Genomic DNA, 21511 nt, shown 5'->3' with positions numbered 1-21511 from the left:
ATATCAGACATTAAAAAACACATCTGCCACCACTGTTTTCAGATGTCTCTATTTCTGCTCAGCAGAGGGCAGTGAATACACATGGATCAGTCAGATCTAAAAAACTGTATTTAAATTAAGTGAGGAAGGATGTTAACTTAGAAAGTCTTATTAGCTCTTGTTCCTATTTAGTACCTATTTAATAGAACTAGGTTAATTATTATTAAATAACTAAAAAGCAGAGTAATGTAACTTCAAACAGTCAACTGGAAACCACATCCCAGGAAAAGTTTCACTTTGAATAAAAACTGACTTTGTGTGAAGCAGACAATACGCACACAGTGTCACAGTTTCCCTCACAGGCTGTAAACAACACTGCGGGCCTATTCAGAATCCGTGCATGAATGAAAGGAGTGTCACGTCCAAGTGTTTATTTTCTGTGTTTGGGACGTCCCACCACCTCCCTTTTCCATCCCATCTCCTTCCTGAGAGCTCCTATAAAAATCCCAGGAATCCCAACTGTGTAGCAGACCCCTGAAAGTGTGTCCACAGTGAGCTTGAAGGATGGCAGGGATTACTTTGACGCTTTTGTTTGTGGTGTTTCCTCTTTACAACACAGAGGAGCATGTCGTTAATGGTGAGTGGATTATTTTTCTTAATCTTTTTTGAACGCTGTGTTCAGTGACATTAGTATCATTCATAAATAGCCTAAATATCTGTTATTACATGCAATTACAGATATACAATAGGCTTTAGATGGAGAGTGACTTGACTTCATGTTGTACCTTTTTTAGGTTTAACCCTGTAACATTAAGTGCATCATATTTGATAGATGAATTTCTGATACCCTTACATCACCAGTGTGATGTTTTTAACCCTAACCCTCTCATGTGTTTTTGTTTTGCTGAGCAATAAATTGCACAAAAATGGCAGATGTAGCAAAGAATTATACAAATTAAGACTCACATATGCAAATTCATATTTATTTATGTATTTTTATTTATCATAAGGTTCAATAAACACTCCAGTATTTTTCAAAAATTACAAATCTGTAATTATTTCAGGCATAACAGGGATAATATAGCATAATATTGTTTGTACTCTATTGATAATAGAGTAATGAGTAAGAATTCATCCAGGTTTCAAGGAAGGTCCACAATGGGTCAATTACACAAAATTCACCCATTGTTGTAGATCTCTTTTTGCCAAACTGTGCAACTAAATGGAAGCTTTGTTTCTTTCGACTGCAGGTCTGTACACGCTGATAGAAAAGGGTCAGAGCAGCTTTGTGGATCCAGCTCTGAGCAATCAGAGCAGACTGGTGGTTAAAGAGCCCAACCTGCCCATCAACGAACTCCTAGAGAAGAGCAGCAAGAGCAGCGAGTCCAAGTTCAGCCTCCATCCTCTTCCTTCTGCTGTGTGGCCCAAGCACACTGACCTGGCCCACATCCCCCACCACCACAGTCCCCACAGCAAGAGCAAAAAGGGCCCAAAGAGTGACCGTTCGGAGGAGCACAACAGCGAGAAAGCCAGAGGAGAAGTTGCTGGTCTGCATCCCAAAACCCAGGTCACTGCAGCTGCAGGTGCTTCCACCAACCGCACAGTACAGAAACCCAGTCAGGACGCTCAGTCCAACATCAGTCCTCCTCAACACGGCGAGCCAGAGGGACACCCCAACTCCAGACCCAGAGCGCCGCCGCAGACCCAACCTCAGGCTCAGCCACAACAACCAGCTGCTCCCCCGCGCAAAGATCCCCCCAACCGACGCATGGACCCAGAGGAGAACCGGCCGGGGAAGTCCAGTCTCTATCAGTCTGGCATCAGTGCAGCGACTCGGAACAACAGCCGCCCGCCGGTGATCTTTAACCGGCGCTCCTCCAGCCTGCTTTATCAGTTTGACATCATGCGGCGAGGTATGGGAGGATTTTTTGTTTTGTTTCCTGACCTCAAAATGTGACCTGTGCATAATTACAGAGCTGTCCAGATATCTTTTGATGGGATCTTTGAACCTTACTCCCTCCTGGGAGTATAGATTTTAAATTATTAAACTTGAATAAGACTGTAGCCAGATGGGAACATCTTTGATCTTTAATATTACAATATTTCTCACTCGTAACCATCTGCAGCCTCTGGCCTTTAAACAATATATATTACATGAGTGCAAATTATCAAAACAATAAAAACATTTGTTACAGAATGAAAAAGAGCTGCTTTGTGATGGTATTTTTCTTAGCGTAGTGTCATTAATGGAAAGTTGACATTTGATCACAAGAAAAGGCCCAAACTCAATTTTATTATAAACTTATAGTGGCAAAAAGTGGATCCTGCTGAGTTTAAATTTACACTGCTGTTTTCTTTCCTGTGCTTTAAATATCACTTTAATTATCACTTTGAAAAGTCCAATCTGTTGCTGTGCCAGTATATATGTCATGTATGCTGACGCAGGTCACAGAGTTCACACAGAGGGTTGTGATGAGAGCGGTGGCTTTGTCTTTTCCTCTAGTAGCTAATTAAAGTCTCCTGCCACTAATTATAACTAATTATAACCGCTTCCCTCAATTCTGGCTGTCAATGCGTCCCCTGTGTGCAGTCCAGTCGTGGTTATAATGAAACTAATGCAAAGCAAGAGGGAAAGCTCTGATTTTGTAGTTAAGGTTAAAAAATGTACCACCAGCGTGATCCCGAGACACGGTCCACCTCCTCCAGGCCCCTGCCGAGGAATGTGACGCCTCGGTTTCGTAATGACAGCCTCGTCTTTTCTAATGATGCTGGAATGAGAGTCAGTCATTCCCTGACTCGCTGTGTTTGTCCTACTTCCCCACAGAGTCCGACTTCACACATGACGCCGTCTGTGTGAGCGAGTGCAGGAAGGAGAAGGACGAGAAGGAGCATTACTGCTACAGTGAATTTGGTATGTGTCTAATGTGAGACAAAGACGGACTGGTTTTCAGTGCTGGTCTTCTTTATCACACACACACAAAATCACATTAACATGTTAGTCCTCTGGACTGTTGTTCCACCATCAAGTAAAGGCAGGGATTTATTCTGAGAATATCTCCAAAGTTGGTAAAGTTTGGATGGCTAATTTGCACAAGCTAGAGCAAAAATACTTAAATTTAATTTTTGGAGTTAACTCTCCTTTTTAAATGTACGCATTAACAGCTGAATATCTATCTGTGCCTTTAAAGTTTTGATAATAAAGAAATGTATACATGCAACAGCTGGATAATGAAACTATGACCTTTGAGACTAGATGTAGTTTCAAGGAAATGCATTATTCACACGCATGGTTATGTTTGATCACTTAGACGCCAAGGAGTTTAGCCTGAAGACCAACAGTTTTTATATTAGATGAACAAAACAGAGTGCTTTAGGGGTGCTGGCAGCTGAATTTTCACCTCATAAAAGCATCAAAAATATTGCTTCACCTTCAAAGCCTGAGTTATGATGATAGAAAAATCTGATATTTTAAGATCTGATCATGTTTTTCTCTAACATAGCTGTCAATGGGATTGTCCATGACATCGACGTGTTGCGCAGAGGAATCCGGCTCATTACGCTGATGGTCAGCAGTGATGGCTTCTACAAGATGAGCCGTCTGTACGTGACCCCTGACAGCTTTTTCTTCAAAGTGCGCCTTCTGGTCCTGGACACCTACAAGTGTAGCAAGCCATGCCCTGACATCAAACTAGGTAGGTGTTGCAGTGTAGCTCCTTAGCTCTAAAGAACAAAAAACTTGCTTCATCAGAGAAAAACAGTCAACTGTCTGAATCCTTGCAAAGCATTACTGTGCCGGTTGAGCTCTCCTGAACGAGAATAATAGCGGTGTCCCTTTTAATTATGTTCATTTGTTGTTGGTTATGCAGTGTAGTTAATTGAATGATAAATATCATTTAATATTTACTCATATTTATAGTGTCTTCTAGCTGTTCAGTTCTTTGTTCATGAGTAATCAAGAGATGAGATTAAAGTAACAAATCGTGGGAAGTACAGAGTTTGATAATTGATATTTTACACGAATGCAACTCTTGAGACCCATAAATTAAAAACCATGTGACAACTTAACACCAAAGCGTCACTTTGTGGGATGTGGGAATTCCTTTTCCCTGAGATCAGCAGAACGTGTTTAGTGCAAACACAAAAATTGTTTGACTTTGCACTTTTTCCCCCCTCCGTCACTTCAACGTTCGCTCTCTTTCTTCCCAAGGGACCAGATACGTCATAATGGGTCAGATCTACCACCGAAGACGCCACCTCCCCTCTGAACTCCTGAACCTGCTGGGTGGTAAACTGAAGCCCGGGGACGGCATCCTGAGAAGCAACAGCTACGTCAAGAGATACAACAAGCGGCGACACCAGAAAGCTCTGGAGGCCACGCGCTCCAGGTGTAGGTGAACCAGAGATAAGACTATCGCCCCTCGCTGCAGGGGAAGAGACACTGCAGCAGACGTGAACTGATCTCACGTAGACAGAAGACATGTGGCGAAAGCATCGATTGAGTTTCATATGGACTGCTCTGATGCTAGCCAAAGACTGGATCATCTCCTTTTTACCAATCTTTGAAAATCCACAGTTGCTGGCTTGTGATCTTTTTTTTTCTTTCTTTCTTTTTACAGAAAACACAAGCAGCTACAATTAAATGGGTTTTATGATGTTTTTTCCATGAGGCAAATGTTATTTTGTCAACATACAAACTCTTCATCCATTCATGGCTGGTTCATGAAATCCTTGCATTAATAAGGCATTGCATGTTAAAGGGAAATTTGGCTCATCTTTAGTTCACATATTACCGAGTGGGAATATTTTTATGGAAGAGTAATGCTTTTACTTGAGAAAAGGGTTTTCTGAATAAACATTTAAATAGTAAATCATAACCTTTAACCCTACAATATCAGGATATTTGATTTTTGTCTTTAAAAAATCATTCTCATAGTACTCGGGGACATTTTGCATTTCTCTTCTCCCCCCAAAGAAATTCTTTCTTTAAATTCTCTAGATGATAGGGTTAGGATCCAAACATTAAGGCATTTAGGGTACACAGACCACAGGATGTTACAGAGATAATTATCTCAGCTTTCCTGTAAAACTTTGCATAAAAAAAGCAGAGAAAGCCCCTCATTCCTTCAATTTAATGAGTGTAACAGTGTCCCCCTTACATAGTTTCCTCCAGTCATACTTTGGTTTGGTCTTTGAGAAATATACATGGTATTGCTAGATGAACTGTGGAATATGCTGTTAATTTAACAAAAACAAAACGTTTTTTTCCTTTAATTAAAAGTTTGCTCTGTATTTCCACAATAACCTAACAACACAAAGACATGGAGCAAATCTGGTTAAACTGAAACACTTCTACGCATGACTGTTCCAAAATTACTCCAAATCCTTTTTTCCCCTGTAATTAACAGTTTCTATAACCTTTTGAAGACTTATAACATGTAAATCTTGCTTTAATTAGACAATGGATGCAAAATATTGTATGGCATTGGACTGTGTTGGTTTGCAACACTCAGTCCTGTGCATGGCGTCACTGTGGGTTGATAATGGCAAGCAGGAAATGCAATAATAAAAGGAAGGGAATTGGGGGCCTTAAAAGCAGCACCAAACCTTCAGTGGAGGAGGAAGAGGAGGGGGAAAAAAAGACAAAAAGTGAGCAGAGATTTTGCATGTCACGAGAGTGGCTTACTTCTTTTAGTTTAATTATATATTTCATGATGATGTCTGGCTAGGTCGACTGGGACATCAAAAGGAGTCTTGCTGAATGAGGAGGAGGAGGTACGCTGTTGTTGGGAGTACGCCATAAATCTAATCGCGGGAATCTGATCCTCCGCACACCTGGACACACGACTGAAAGAAGTGCCTCCGTCACAGCTCCTTTTTGGAGTGCCTATTGCTTTCCTCTCTTGCAAACAAACACATACTCCTCTTGGACGGTGAGCATTCAAAGTATGTCGGCAGGATCAAAGGAAACGTGAGGTGGGGAGCAAAGAGGAGGAGGAGGAGGAATACAGACAGTTGTGTAAAATAATGCAGGGAGAGAAGTGAAATTGTAGAGACCGTGTTGTTGCGTCTGTCTTTCTTATTTAATAAAAAATCCCAGGCTCAACTGTAGTATGACCCTGAGCTCATGCTTCTTAGGAGAGGGAAAAGATTTGCACTGAACGCTTACTTTGCTTTACTAAACATGAACTCAATAAAAGTGTGTATTTGTTTTGTACTGTGGCCCTGCGAAGAATTTATTTATCTTTAAACCAACACCCCCTGGCTCGTTCAGTCACACGTACACTACCAACAGTGATCCTTATTGTCATTCCCACTGAGAGCCGGACAAGGAGTCACCAACCTAATTAGAGTTTAGCAACCAAAGGTCTTGGCCTGGCCTCCACGAAGAGAGAGACTGACTTGGGAACTTGGATGTTGATCCAGGGAGTGCTGAGCCTCTTTTCTCCCTCTCTGCATGTATGTCAGCCCAGGTCAGTTCCCAGGCTCGATGAAGCCCCTATCTGGGATCAGCGCTGGAGGGAACAGATGCATACGGGCAGGAAACAGGAGCCTGCTGCACATTGTTGCTACTATCACAGCGGGAGCACATTCCTCATGACAGAGGATGTAAAGGAGGGGGAGGGGAGAAAAAAGGGAGGGGAGGTTGGGTGAAAATATCTATGAGCTGCTTCCTGTGTGAACGCCCCTCACAACCAACTTCGGGCTTGTGGTCATCTGCGTCCATTTGAATCTCTGGATCCATTTAGTGGTGAGTGGAAAGTTAAAGAGTCGGGGGTGGGTTGTGGAGAGGGGTGTGTGAGAAAAGTGAAAGATCAAAGCAGGAGGTGGCTGGATGTGTCATCTTGGTAATTTCATCACAGGAATAGATGGTGTGTCTCAGCGCAGGGGTCATGACCTTGTCCCTCATGCTTGCCTTGAGCATGCAGCTAACAATTTAAGCTGAAAGCTGAACTTCATATTTGGAGTCAGATCAACTCACCAAGTACCAAAGAGGAACAATTAGCTGTGGCTCCTGCAGAGACCCCTGTTTCAGTTGCTTCAGACTGCCTCTCATCTAACCTCTCTATAAAACAGTTCCCAACAAGACAAGTGTTTCTCATCATGTCAATTCAAATTACCATGGGTCACTGGGAGTAATCTACCCCAGTTTGCCCAGTTAATAAACCAGTATTGTTTTAATGCAAAAACAGGTGTAGATACAGATATCGAAAGTAATGTTAATATGTAATTTCCAAGTAATAAAGTAGCAAGAAGTGAGTGAATTTGTGTTGCGGTGTACCCCAAGGTTCTATTCTTGGTCCTGTTTGGTTTACTGCGTGCATGCTTCCTTCTCAGGAAATGATGATATTCCCTTTGCATCTTTTTTTTTTTTTAATTGAATGCATTATTAGAGAAAACATGATAAGAGGGGGGAAGAGATGGAATATGCATCTTAGTTAAGCTATGTAAAATAGATAAAATGTTGCAAATGTATAAATTCTTAATAACTGAGCTTCCAGATTGGAAATTAGATTTCTCCAAAGGGTGGCTTGGCTCAGCCTAAGGGTGAGAAGTTCAGTCATTGAAGAGGGACTCAGAGTAGATAAATGCTACTCCTCCACATTGAAACGAGCCAGTAGAAGTCATTTGGGGATCTGATAAGGATGCCTCCTGGATGTCTCCTGCGTGTAGTGTTCCGGGCAGATCCTGCTAAAGGCCCCAGAGTAGACACAGGACATGCTGGAGAGATTATGTCTCTCGGATGGCCTAGGAACACCTCGGTGTTCCCCAGGTTGAGCTGGAGGAGGTGCCTTGCATTCACCTGTCACCCGTTATATAAGGACTGCACTCACCTACAGCTCACTCTTTCTTCACTCCCACATGGGTTGGCAGCTGAGGAGAGTTTCTGTTGAGTTTCCCGAGTTCATGTATTAATTTGAGTTACTGAATGACTTAAGTCATACTTTATTTCCTTTCAGAGTTAACAGTCCATGTGTGTCTTTCCTTTACACGCATTATTCAAATAAAACGAGAAACCTACAAGTAATTGCTGATTGTTCATTCTCATCCTGACCGGATAAGCCATGAGGGTAACAACCTCCAACCTCCTCTGAACCTTCCTCCAGAACAGTTGTTTTATTAAAAGCTATGAGCAGATTTATTTTAAAACATGGACCTTGGCCCAGCGTAGATGTGATTACCGTTTGGAGATGCTCCAGATCCTGAACTAAGAATTTTTGGAGGGATTCTTTCCATTGTGAGATTTGAAAAAAATGGCCATTTTTACTCAAATGGTTACAAATTCAAAGAAGAAAAAATGTGAGAGATCATCCTGTTGTTCGTTCATGCACAGTGGTCGAGCATTTCTTTTGTGCTGAAAATTGGCTGTTTATATTTCATGCTTAATTGGAGACTATGCATGCTGTTATTTCATCTCATTGGCTGTGGTTTTCTCTTTAAAAGTGTCAGTAAAACATCCCTGGACTGCTTACAGTTCTGCTCTTGATCATTAAGTTATCAATATGGTCATGTCTCACTGATTCAAAGGGAAGGGACGCTTCTTGTATGGACTGAAAATGTTATATTTATATGCAGTAACTTATTTCAAAATTATTATCATACCTGCCTGAATTGCTGTTTGGGGTTTAAAGTTAGAATTAACTTTAGATTAACGTAAGGGTTCGATAGTTAAACATGGTGGCTAAAATTAGGTTAAGATTTTGGTGTACACTTTATGTGTACACTTATCAGCTCTCTTATTAGGTACAACCTGCTAGAACTGTATTTAATTGCTTTCTCTTTCAGAACTGCTTTCGTTCTTCAAATTCACTAAGGAGAGGAAACATGGCTCAAAGATTTTTGTCCATGTTGACACAACAGCATCAAGCAGTTGCACCTCCAGGGTGGGAATTGTCCATTCCACCATATCCCAAAAGCTCTATTGGGTTGAAATCTGATGACTGTGGAGACGGTATAAGTACAGTGAACTTACTGTCATGTTGAAGAAACACGTTTGAAAAGACTTGTAATTTGAGACATGGCGTTATGCTTTTGTAAGCAGGCATCAGAAGAATACACTGTTGTCACAAAGGGATGGACATGATTAACAACAATACTCAGGTAGGCTATGGTTTTTAAAGGGGCACACAGTGTACCAAGAAGACATCCCCAACACCACTTGATACAATGCTGGATGGACTCATGCTTTTGTGTTGTTTATAACAAATTCTTGATGTTACCACTTGAACCCAATTTTCAATTGTCCAATTTTGGTGAGCGTGTGTGAACTGTAGCCTCATCTTCCTGTTCTTAGCTGACAGGAGTGGCACCCAGTGCAGTCTTCTGCTTTTGTAGCCCATCTGCTTCAAGGCTTCTTGTGTTGTGCATCCAGAGATGCTCATCTGCATACCTTGCTTGTAATGAGTGGTTACATGAGTTACTGCTGCCTTCCTTTCATCTAAAAACAGTCTGTGCTCTGACCCCTGGCATCAACAAGACATTCTCACCCAGAGAACTGCTGCTCACTGGGTATTTTCTCTCTGTTTAGAGTTAGATCCCATCAGTTTCTAAAGTACTCAGACCAGCCTATGTGACACCAACATTATGATCAGCTTGAACTTCAGCAGGTCTTCTTGACCATGTCTACAAGCCTAAATGAGCTGCTGCCATTTTGGGTGATTGGATGTTTGTGTTAACGAGCAATTGAGCTGCCGCAGGTCGCAAAATGACTGGTGAGGCTACGTCCTCACAAAGAGCCATTCAAACATACCTTTGTCTGCGTGGGGGGACACAGAGTGGAGCAGACAGAAGTCTCTTTGGGGGAAACACTGATCGAAGACATTTGTTTTAGACAAAATATGAGAACTGCTCATCCAAACAACCTTAAACTCAACTAAAACAATGCACGAAAAAACAAAAACAACCTTGTATCAAGCTTAAAAAGCAGAGGCAATGAGAGAAAACACTGGTGTCAAAAACATTACTTTATTATCTAGGATGAAATGTCCTATCAAGTACAAAAGAGAATCTCCTCAGAGTTGCCACAATCTGTTAAAAACATAGAGTACTTTTATCTGCAGTTACGTTTTTTTTTCTTTTTTCCAACATTACTCAAAAAACTGAGAACTTTTCATTGATATGAATAAATAATACAAGAAATGCAATGTCAATATAGACGTTATGCTGAACTGGTTGGTTTCTTACAAAAAAGAAAAACTCTGTACAAGAGTTACTGTGTCACTCTACCCCGTTCAAAACCTTTATGCTCACAATATGCAGCACTTTTAATATAAAGGGCAATTTCACCTAAATGTAGAGTTCACTCTAAAGAGAAAAAAATAGACAGTTAAAATATACAGGCGGGCTTAGTTGCTGGTTCAAATAGTGAAAAATAAAAGTTTCTACTGCTCTAAAAATCTCTCATCTCTACATATTTGGACAGCAATAATATACAATAGAGATTACAAACAGTGGATAAAGCACATTATCGTCAGATTAGAAAGTGACCCATGTTTGAAAGGACAGACATATGAAAGACATACAAACACACAGAAGATGACAGAGGCTACTTTATCTCTCAACTCTAATTAAAACACCCGGAAATGTAAAAACTTTACGAGTAAAACTGAAACGTTTCCTGATTATAAACAGTCTCCAACATATAAACTAAAAGACAACTGCAACTTTGCCTTTTAACGGCTCCCCTCCTACAAAACGGATGATCACAAATTACAAAAATGCTCCCAGAAATGCCAAAAATGCAGTTATAAAATTTTCATACAAACCCCACGGTACAAAGACTCCCCAGTCCCCCCCACTCCACTCGGAGTTTACCCTGCTGCCGCGGACCGCAACATAACTGAGTTGATTGTGAGTGGAAAAGTCCATTACCCAATTACTTAACCATGCTTTGAGGCAGAGTTGAGAGACAGATGTGAGCCAACCTGTCAGCTTCAGTGAATTATGCTGGAAGAAGTGGCTGAAAGATAAGGAGAGACAGACTTACAGACTCAGCCACCGACAGAAACGGACACCGGAGTTCGATGAGAGGAGGGTGGAGTACTTGTAGGTCGGTTAAGCCTCGTACAAGTTTCACCTTCCCTGAAGGCCTTTTAAAAAATAAAATAAATCCCCCTCCCTCTCCTCATACGTGGACCTTTGCCTCTTTCAACTAGTCATGTTTAAGGAGGCACAAAACTAGCTAACTTTTTTTTAAACTTGCATTTTAGAAGAACACTAAATGGAAAAAAGGTCAAAAGAACGGCAGGATGCTGTGGGTGGGGCAGCTTATTTTGGGTGTTCCCTGTGGAAATCAACATGAAAGCACTGCTGCACTGAGACTAAATGAAGACCCCCCCCTCACATGAGGTCCAATTTTTTTTTTTTTTGTACAAAATTGAGCTTCTGTTACAGGGGGCTCATCTCAGCATCAGCAGGCTGCTTCGATAATATACAGTGAAATGTGACCCTGAAAGACACACTGAGTTATACGAGGCTGATTCATGCTTCATGCAGCAGTACAAACCTGAAAACAATGTGGTCAGTATAACTAGGTCTAATGTAAGGTGATGCTGCGTCTTCAGGACTGGCTGAATGAAGCTGGTCTGCAGTGTCGACCTATCTTTGTGGGGTTATTATTTTTTCCTGGCAAAAACAAAGGTGGCGCTTATTGAATATGAGGGAAGTCAACTCCAAATTGCACATTTAGCTTCAGATGAAACATTTCCCGACATCGGCTGTGCACGTTTTACAGCAGTTTCCAGTTGAAGCAGTGGCTAAAATCGAGCGGGATGTTTGCATTGTGAAAACGGGACAGGATGAAGTTAAGAAAGGGGGACAGAAGGTGACACTTTGCTATATAGGATACACAAAACAAACAAACAAACAAACAAACAAACAAACAAACAAACAGCCATCAGCTACAGAATGAACTTCCAAGAGTCTGCTGCTGCTTTAAAGATAAGACTGCCACCGACCATCCAACGAGCGCTGCTGCCTCGCCATCTGCGCTCTGCAGGCTTTCTTCTCATGGAGGGGCTACACTGGCAGGGATGGCTGATTGGGATGTAAAAGGCTGCCAGAGAGTAAGTCTGCAACTGCCCTGCCCCTTGGTATGAAGACGACACTGACATTTTTGATGACAAATGAACCTTTTTCCAATTCACTTCTTTCTTCTCAGCACTGCAGGTGCCAGGTGAGGTGTTGTGTGAGGTGGGGGCGCCGTTCCTCCAGAGAGGAGTCGGGTTCGGACGTAGCCTGACTTGGACCACGCTTCTTAATCAGTCAGAGGAAACCACAAGCCGGGTCTGTGTGACACCTGGTTTGTTTAGTTTTTGTTTTGTTTTTTTAAGCAGAGCTAAGAGGCAGCTGACTGCAGCTTGTTGTTATGTGACCTACAGAAACAGGCAAAGAGAGGAGGAAGAACACAGTTGGAAAACTTCTTGTTGTTGTTTTTCTTCTTATTTTTTTTTTTATTAAAGGCTTTACAAAGTGACAAATATGTGACTAGGGGAAAGTACAAAAAAAAAAAAAAAATGCAATAGCAAAACATGTATTGGATGCCAGTGGGTCAGACGGGTTGTTGCAGACCAAGCAGCCATGTTGGTGAAATGTTACTGAAATGTGTGTTTTTGATGTCGACCCAACAATAAGTATACAGAGTCTTTTTTTTTTTAAAAAAGATTTATTTTTATTATAGTGGAGACCGCTAAGCTCGTCATATTCTGAATATGAAAGCTAAACTAGATTTTTTTTTCTTCACTCTACTTTGTTTTTACAGCGTAAACCATTATTTCCTTTATAACATAAAACATATTCCTTCACAAAAAAGATAAAATATGAACATGAAATATAATACATGGGTACAGCCAATAAAGAAAATGTAATGAATGTCAAAAAAAAAGAAGAAAAAAAAGAAATGAGGTAAAAATGTTCTGCAGCATGTTATAATGGCAAAAAAAAAAAGAAAGAAAAGAACAACAGTTCTATCAAAGCAAAAGTAAAGTGTGTGTTTGTGTCGCTCACGTGTGATTTTACAGTCAAAATCAACACCTGTGATCAGAAACTGAATCTCAGAGACCAACAAATTTAGCAAAACTTCTTTTTGCCTCAACAAAATGTCATCTGGTGGAAGAGTGTAAAAAAATACATTTTCCCTTGAATGGTTTGTGTGACCAACATGGCTGCCATTGTTTTGTTTTTAATGTTTTTAGACAGTAGAAACTTTTTTTTTCTCCTTTATTTGCTTTTAAAATAAAAAAAATGATCACACCTAACGTGTGTCTTAATATATGCACTTTCTTACAATGTTTTTAATGCTGTTTCTTTTAAAACAAGTGAAAACAGCAACATCCAGGATAGCGAATTATATTTTGTTTGTTTTTAAGAGTGACCCCGGCACCCAGGAGTCTGACATCACAATCTGCAAGAGAGAGACAGAGAGAGAGAATGGATGACGTCAGTACATGCAGGTGAAGTACGTCGCCACCTCAAGCACATAAAGCTGGATGCAGACCACAAGACTTACTGAGCCCATTAAAACATCGTGGCTCAAATGCTCACAGGCGCTCCATCTTCTCAGTTAGGAGACGCCCGCTACCCTCCTCGCCCTATTTAATCAAACTAATGCACACACACACAAAGAAAGCCACCTGAAAGATAATGTGACTGCATTCCTGCCATCTTGTAGAGTGCATCCAACCAAAGCAATCACATGGCACAGCGAGGACAGCTCAGTGAGATGAGTTCAGAGGCACGACCAAGCACAGGCAGACAGTGGAGAAGGTGTCGGGTATAAAGGTGCATCTAAACAGGTCTGACTTCCACAGATCCTTCCCTACGCTCTGTCATACGACATGTCGGGTTGAATGGTAGAAAGTGGGCTTTTTATGTAGCTGCCAGCATGAAGTGCTCCGACGACACGATGAAAGCCTGAGCAGGTTTGTTGTTAGGAGTGCAAAGATGAGCTGACTGAAGCCTGAATGTGTGAAAGTGTGAAGGTCGCACTGATAAACAGTGAAGGTGTGAATGAAAAGAAAGAAAAAAATATATCCAGTAATTAAGCAAACACAACTCCAGCAAAACATTATCAACGACTATATAAATCTGACAGAGTGAAAGATTTGAATTAGACGTTTCTATTCGTTTCTTTCTGAAGTGTGTATTCCTCATCCGGTTGGTGTCAGTGGATAATGTGAAATCTGTTACAAATACAGGATGCTGTGCCGAAAACCTCCTTGCGATCGGTTTTGGTCACTTGCAGGTTGCCGCAGTCGCCGGCAGTTTGCATGGAAGATGGCGAATTGTCTGCAAACTGCTCCCTGAGCTTTATGCAAAACAGAAATAGGGACTTCAAAGTGAAAGCTCTGCTTTAATGCTCCAACCAAAACATCTGAAAAGGCCCAACTTTTACTCGTGAGAGCAAACGTTCTCCGTTTCCGATCTGCATCGCACTTATTCGTTTCTTTATGGCTCAGACAGCGAGCGGCCAGTGTTTGTCAGCATTTTCCATGCAGACTATTGGCAACTGTGGCAACCTGCCTGCAACCTCCAGCAACCACCTATGAACCAGGTTTCCCTAGCGACTGGAGGTTGCCAGGGAGTTCTCTGACTGGTCTCTATGCCTGTGAAACTGGGGCTGTAAATATGACCATACTGGATCTGTATCTTTAGACCTTCTGTTTCCAGAGGAAAGCCAATCAAGAAAGCTGGCGTAAAGGGAAGGGCAGTTGAAAAGGGAAAGAGTTTGGTATTAAGGTCCAGAATTATATTTTAAAAAATAGGCACAATAGAGGTGTTACCGGCTTATTTCAGACAGAACAAGCTTGGTGGTTGAAAGAACATTTAAAACATTGAGGAGAACCATAAGATAGTGATCTAGGAGCAAATTTATTGTTATTTTTCTGTGAGAGATTAAATTTTATTGCTCTCACTTGAGTAAATCTACCAGTCAAGAGTCAATTATATAGGGCTACAAGTGAAACTGCTAATTAGTTGGTGTCTTTCTGAAAGACACTGAAAATTCTCTCTGATTCTGGGTATTAAAAACAAAGCCCATCTTCGAAAGTACCCCGCTGCCATTTTGTTATCCTCATCATCCTCACCGTCATCTTACCTGCTGGCTTTGAAGCCTTTGAGTTTCTGGACAAAGAAGTTCTCCAGAACCTCGGCACACTGGTAGAAGGGCGAGTCGCTGGGGTTGTAGTAGCGGCAGTTGTCGAAGATTTTGGTCATGTCTGCTACAAACTCCGTCAGCTTGATGTACTCGCGTTTCTGTAACCTCTCCTCCATGGTGGAAAGGTCTGGCAAAGGGAGATTTAAAGATCTGGTTTGGTAAAAGACTTGATGGCAAGTTTGTAATATGAACGTCCTTTAATTGTTAGTTTCTGGCAGAGAAACGCATCACATATGCGGAAACAGAGCACAAATATCTGGGTTTTCTAATCGATTTCGTTCCACAAATCAGCATGCTTGCTTCAAAGTAATTGCAGCTTATGTGGTATGTGCTTGACAGACGTTCAAATATGTTTCGTGGAAGCACAGAGCGTCGCTTTATATGTGACAGCAAAAATCCACAACCTCTGCCAGCATTAACCTCGATCTATTCAGCCTTCCAGATTAGTTACTGAGACGTGACCGATTCGTCATTCCTGAGGAGAGCGCCATTATCTAAGAGTCATTTCTGAGGGGGTGGAAAAAAGCAAAAATGGTTAGTTCCTCTCTTGAAAGGGAGCTTTGAGAGTTGCTAACCTTTTTAAAACAAGTAGAAAACTTAAGAAAATAAGAGATTTAGCAAAGAAGCTAACTGGCAACAGATGAGGCTCTACATAATCTGCCGTTGCTGGCAGTTCGCACTGCGTGGCATCCCCAGGGCTGCGTTTCAAACAAACACATCCGACTCTTAACCTCTTTAACCCCCACCCAGATGACCAGAGGCTCACAAACCTCATGGTCAATATCAAAGACCTCCTTCTTCTCTGTCATCAGATTTCATCTCAAAACCCTCCAAAAACTACCACCGCCAGCAGCTTCACCAGCCAAAAGCTCTTTTTATTTTTTGTAAACCAACAAGGACTTTTTCTTGCGGTAGACGGGTGAGGGGAGGACTAGAGTTTCCAGGACCAGGCCAACAGGAGCTGAATGTGGGGCTGGTCCCTTTCCACAGGGAGCCCGGCAGACACGGACCAGCTCATTAACGGTTTGTTTGGATGGAAGTTCAAAAAGGCCCTGTTGACGCAAGTCCCCATTTACATGGCCGGTTTGATCTGAGTTGGAGGGCTTCCTCCGTGTTGCCCTCCTGGCGGGTGGTGTTTTTGTTTTTTGTTTTTTTTTAATGTTTAAGATATATAGAGCCTGGGTGTTACTTCCAGAGCCTAAAGCAACTCCAAAATAAAAAACCAGCACTAAAGAAGCAATTTTATCGCCTACACAGGGATAACTCCCAACCAATCCCATTCCAACTTACTCAAATTACAAAGTACAAATTATGTACCAACTCCCACTTTTGTTTTTATATTTTTCTCCTCAAGGAGGCTACACACTCCCAACAATTACAGTGCTTTTCATCACCAATCCCTTAATTGCACCTCAAGGAGACAAAGTGCGTGGAAGAGCGAGGAAACATAATTGTGTCTTTCATCACATGGCATGTTTTATAAAGGCTGCTTAAGACTGATGCTGTGAATCGCAAGATGTGAGGACGATGCGAAGGTGGAATGTGAGGATGCATCCTGTCATAATGAATGAACCCTAGAAGTAGATCACACAGCTATAAAAAGAAAGCTTGATAGTGATAGAGAGTGTTGCATCATATTGTGCACCTTACATATGTTTTTACTGAGACAACCATCATATACAAAGTCCTTTATACAACCATCTATTAATCAATATTTTGCAATATTTTCAAAATGCAAAAGTTATAGTAGTAGTTAATATATGCAACAGTTAAATTTTACTGATGCAGCTTTGTCTTTCTGGCCAGGCACAAATTATTATAATAAATACAAAAACACCTTCACAAATGAGGTTTCTGGGAAAATTAACCTTCAGTAACATCGCCTAAAAAAGGTATTTACCTTAAAATTAAAAAAAAAAAAAAAATCAATGGTATGCTGCAGAAACTAAGCATCATATGCAATTTTAGTAAATGAGCTGAAACTTTTTAGATTCAGTGATATCGCTTTCAAGATTTCCAAATTGATGTGGGTTTTATTTCATTTCAGAGAAAAGGCTTCAGGAGTTATATTATGTAGACAGAAAATGAGGGGAGCTGTCAGAAAAGTTTAGAAAAAGTTTGGTTAAAATGTGCACAAGTATAAGTTCAGAAGTAACACAAACAAGGCTCAAATCCAGACCAGACGGCAACCTGCGGGGTTGAAAAATGAAGCCAGCACAGGAGTGTCAAAAACTCCCACAGAGGCTGGCCACAAAAGTGAGGCAATCCCCATAGAGTCCCTTATCAAAATGCCCAACCACCTGTTATATTAACATATTTACAGCCCGGTACAAAAGCTGTTTGTTTTTCTTGTTTCTACAGCTAATTTGACAGTCCGAAGGACTCGAAATTAGGGATGGACCGATCTGATATTACGTATCGGTCCGATACTGATCTAAAGTACTGGATCGGATATCGGAGAGAAACAAAAACAAATGCCATCCGATCCATTACATATCACAAAAGCACCTCACAAAACTTGCGACATGGTGTAACTCAGCTCATAACCTTAGCAGTCGGAGCAGTATGCGTCACGTGACAGAGCGGCTGAGCGTGCGAGACCTCTCAGCGGTCTGGTTCAGCATTTGTAGCCTCGCTACCAAACCAGCATTTCATCGCAGAGAAAGTTATCCCAGAGAGACGTAAAGCAAGTGTGTAAGTTCATCTCTGAATGTTTGTAACGCATTCCCACGTTAAGCTTAACAACCAATATATGGAGTGACTGCCTCTTCTCTCTCCTGTTGCTACTTCAATCATGAAACTGATCGGCTGATCGGCTTTTCTGTCGCGACTCCCGTCTCTCTTGTTTGTTTATCTCCCACTTCGCGCCAGAAAGAGGAAACCAGCGGCTGAACAACAGCAGCACGTTTAAGCTTGATAAGCTGTTGTTAGAATTTATTTAATATTACTTTCTAGACCAGGATCTTTTTCTACGTAGCTGACAACTGGTAACTGTGCAGGGGCGGATCTAGCAAAGTTTAGCCAGGGGGGCCGATAGGGCATTAACAGGGAAAAGGGGGCACAAAGACATAGTGTTTTGTTTTTTAAAACTTGAGTATGAATTTATACAAAATGCAGCAAGATATTAAAAAACAGTTTTATTGATTAAAAAATACACTATATCGGATTTATATCGGTATCGGCAGATATCCAAATTTATGATATCGGTATAGGACATAAAAAAGTGGTATCGTGCCATCTCTACTTGAAATGAAGGCAACTGAACTTCTTTTTGGTCACCTCTGATCCAAGAAGCTTCTTCAGCGCTAAAAAACTGATGGACATGTATTTAACCCCAAGTGTGGTTGTCCTCTTGGAACCCCTGAGAGTCACTGACCCGCCCCTGTAACCATCTGTGAATCAACGCGTGGGTCATTACTGTCATCATGGGGAAAAGGTGTGAATTACCTTCCTGAGACACTGCCCCATCCCTCCAACATGTGAGCTTTTAAGGTCACATGGGTCAAGCTGTGAGTGGGGATCGGACTGCATTAGAGGTGACTGATAGGCACTTCAAACAGACACCAACTATCTGGATTTTGTTGAGAATTAATGTTGAGGGTGTGGCCCCTTTGACTGACATACTTGCAGACTTGTAGCTGTAACCTATACTTTTAACTTGTAATCGTACTTGAAATTTGTGCTTTTTTTTTTTGGGAGTAAAATTCTAATATTTTATTAGTTTAGTTAGGTCACTTCTAGCTCCAAAGAAACAATAAAACTCTAACATTGAGGCTATAAGATGCATCCAGAATAGGATTCTATAACGTTTTAGAAATAAGACAAGAGCTATTAACTGTTCATTTACAAATTTAAATAACTGAATTCACAACAGTGCACTCACCCATTGGTTCCTTGATAACCCTGTAGTAGTCTGGGGCGTCGTTCGTGTCCACTGGCTCCAGGAATGGCCACGCCATTTTATGTGCCTGCAGAGGTGGGAGAGACAAAAAAAATGGAAATAAAGACAAAGAAAGGCGCTTGAGAAAGCTGAAACCAATGAAGAAAAACAAACAGCACCATGAAAATTACAGTGAAAGCAGGTGGGTCAACACAGATGTTCTCTCTCACTTTCTCCCACATTTCACAGACACACACACACACACAGACACACACACAGGCTGCTGGACAGAGGAGGAGAAAATTAGAGGAGAAGAAAGAGAAAAGAAAGGGAAGCCAGAAAAGACGCCGAGGCCAGGCAGCTGTCCAAGTAGGGGGAGCCAAACCCATCAGATAAGACGCACACAGAGGACTTTTTGTTTGCTGCTCTTGCATTGTAATGGGGCTACAAGGAGCTACGTTAGTGTTTTTTCCCCCATTGCTGATAATAAAACTACAACTACAGTCCTGCTGATTCAGATACTGCTTGGTGTGTTTATGTACTTGTTTGTGACCCTCATAAATAAGCTTCTGTGACTCAACCTTCTCTTCCACAGCACACATTAGCAGGTAGTCTAGGCTGGAGGGTATGACCCCATCTCTCGTGTGAGAAGTGAGCTTGTGCAACAGCTATAAATCTTCAGTTCACCTGTAAGGAGCGCAGAATTCTTCGCAGGCCATCGTAGTCCTTGTCGGTGAGCGGTGTGAAGACCGTCATGGCGTCCTCTGTCGATTGACACTGAGGACACACGTATTCGTCGATGTGGTTGGCCTCGCTCTGCAGGATTCCCACGCAGCGACCGTGGTACCAGTTCTGACATCGATCGCAGCCGATGTAAAACCTGAGTAGATGAAAAGTACTCACGGATTGGTGTCATTTACATATAAAGCACTTATGATGGATTCCTATTTGAAACATGCTCATATTGATAATTAAAAGAAGAAGAATTGTTTGCTTGGATAGTAAAGAAGCCATTTTTCATGTCTATGCTTAATATTTTAAACTACTTATTAAGAAAGTCTTATTTACCGAATGAAACAACAAGGTGACACGTAATAACAGTTGGTAAAAATGATTTTTTTCTTTACAAATGAATAAACTCCGTCCATTAAAAACAGCTGCAGCAACCAACTGGTCGTCCAAAGGGTTCCAGGTGCTGCACATTCAAACTCTTATTGGCTGCTTTTGATCACAGGCCACCTGGTAGAAGGCAACCTGTCTGCAAACAGTTGCAGGCCAGACTCAGACTGACTGGCAAAGGTTTGGAATTAGTTGCTGTCTAATGTATAAACTCAGATTGCAAACACACAGCAAACATTCTGAAGCAGTTTATGTGAACCAGTGCAACTCATCTGCAACACATCTCTTTGCAATAGTGGACTTGACTCAAGGGGTTGCCAACTGGTTATATTCATAAGTAAAATAGAGGTTGCTGAGCACCTATTGCATTACGCAAGTAAATCTGTCCTGACGCAACTGCGTCACTATTTGTGGAGGAATTTCTGTTTCAAGCTGCTGGATTCTGAATGTATGTAGTTAATATGAATTTCTGTCAAGGTAGACGGCAACAGATTTGAGATTTTGTTTGTGTATCCCAAACAGATTGCACGTAATTGCCAACTTGACCCCGATTAACTGTAAACTGATATCAGACTGACTCTATTTTATTGCTGTCTTGATGCACCAAAGTCACTTTGAAGACAGCAACTGACTGTGAGTCGTCACAGACCCCCTCCCCATCTTCCAAGTAACCATTTCAAAGGCAAACCAGATGTTGTTGTGTTTGTTGTGTCTCAAATCACTGTTTTTACTAGTGCAACCGTAGCATAATACAGATTTTGATATAACTGGATTTAAGGAGCTTAGAAATAAATTTAAGAACTCCTCGATGACTGAGAACCTACACAGACATAACTGGATCGCTACTTTCGACCTTCAAACATTAGAACTGTTATCTATAGGGAAAAAAAGTAAAACATAAATATACTAAAGACACATTTTCATCAGTTCAAAATAAACGCTACGGTAAAAATGAATGAACCAAGATGAGTTTAAGGAAATTGCAAAAGGAGCAAAAATAGCAACTGTGTCTGAAATTCTCACACACTCCATTAAGCTGAATTTAAAGCAATTAAAAACTTGCTCCTTACTGTGACTCGTCATATGGTGTCTGACAGATGCAGTACAGCTCCTCTGTGCTGCTCTCCTGGCCCCGCTTACACTCCACACAGATGTAGTCGTCCATTTTCTTGGCCTCCTTTTCTGTGATGCCCACACATTCTCCGTGATACCAGTTGGTACACAGATCGCAGCCAATGTAGAACCTTTAGAGAGAACGAGGACACACAGGTGTCACTGTAGACAGTCACCGGTTTACAGTAAGTCAATAAATACAATAAATTTTAGTTTTAAAAATAAACATATGAGATTGGAAGGATTTGTTCTGCAATAGAAGACAGGTT

General features: G+C 41.3%; 2 protein-coding genes across 6 annotated transcripts in view; one reads left to right on the top strand and one right to left on the bottom strand.

The window, feature by feature from the left end:
* The first annotated feature begins 488 nt into the window (after positions 1-488).
* LOC308395658 (uncharacterized protein) lies at positions 489-6198 on the top strand. The gene is made up of 5 exons (XM_080880574.1): positions 489-616; positions 1230-1892; positions 2804-2890; positions 3480-3671; positions 4187-6198. The coding sequence occupies exons 1-5, from the start codon at positions 544-546 to the stop codon at positions 4372-4374; spliced, it is 1203 nt and encodes a 400-aa protein (XP_080736700.1). The 5' UTR covers positions 489-543; the 3' UTR covers positions 4375-6198.
* Positions 6199-9926: 3728 nt separating this feature from the next.
* The window catches only part of LOC308396079 (nucleosome-remodeling factor subunit BPTF-like), a 58568-nt gene continuing 46983 nt past the window's right edge, over positions 9927-21511 (bottom strand). For 4 of the 5 annotated variants that reach the window (XM_080881140.1, XM_080881141.1, XM_080881143.1 and 1 more), the window contains 5 exons: positions 21200-21373; positions 19698-19890; positions 19014-19098; positions 15071-15257; positions 9927-12350 (listed from right to left, as the gene is read on the bottom strand). In XM_080881140.1, coding sequence (XP_080737266.1) covers positions 12314-12350; positions 15071-15257; positions 19014-19098; positions 19698-19890; positions 21200-21373 — 676 coding nt within the window. In that variant the 3' untranslated portion in view covers positions 9927-12313. Of the gene's footprint in view, positions 12351-12620; positions 13379-15070; positions 15258-19013; positions 19099-19697; positions 19891-21199; positions 21374-21511 lie in introns of those variants that run through there. The other variant, XM_080881142.1, reaches the window with a different exon arrangement.

This window comes from Rhamphochromis sp. 'chilingali' (assembly GCF_963969265.1).
Source record: "Rhamphochromis sp. 'chilingali' genome assembly, chromosome: 4".
Taxonomy (NCBI): Eukaryota; Metazoa; Chordata; class Actinopteri; order Cichliformes; family Cichlidae; genus Rhamphochromis; species Rhamphochromis sp. 'chilingali'.
Note: the sequence above shows the minus strand (reverse complement) of the source record. Positions and strands in the feature narration are given on the sequence as shown.

Bases quoted from the DNA above. Each gene is read 5' to 3' on its own strand.
- LOC308395658 (XM_080880574.1), top strand. From the start codon at position 544: ATGGCAGGGATTACTTTGACGCTTTTGTTTGTGGTGTTTCCTCTTTAC. The intron at 1,893-2,803 runs GTATGGGAGGAT...ACTTCCCCACAG, and splicing joins GTTTGACATCATGCGGCGAG to AGTCCGACTTCACACATGAC. The intron at 3,672-4,186 runs GTAGGTGTTGCA...TTTCTTCCCAAG, and splicing joins ATGCCCTGACATCAAACTAG to GGACCAGATACGTCATAATG.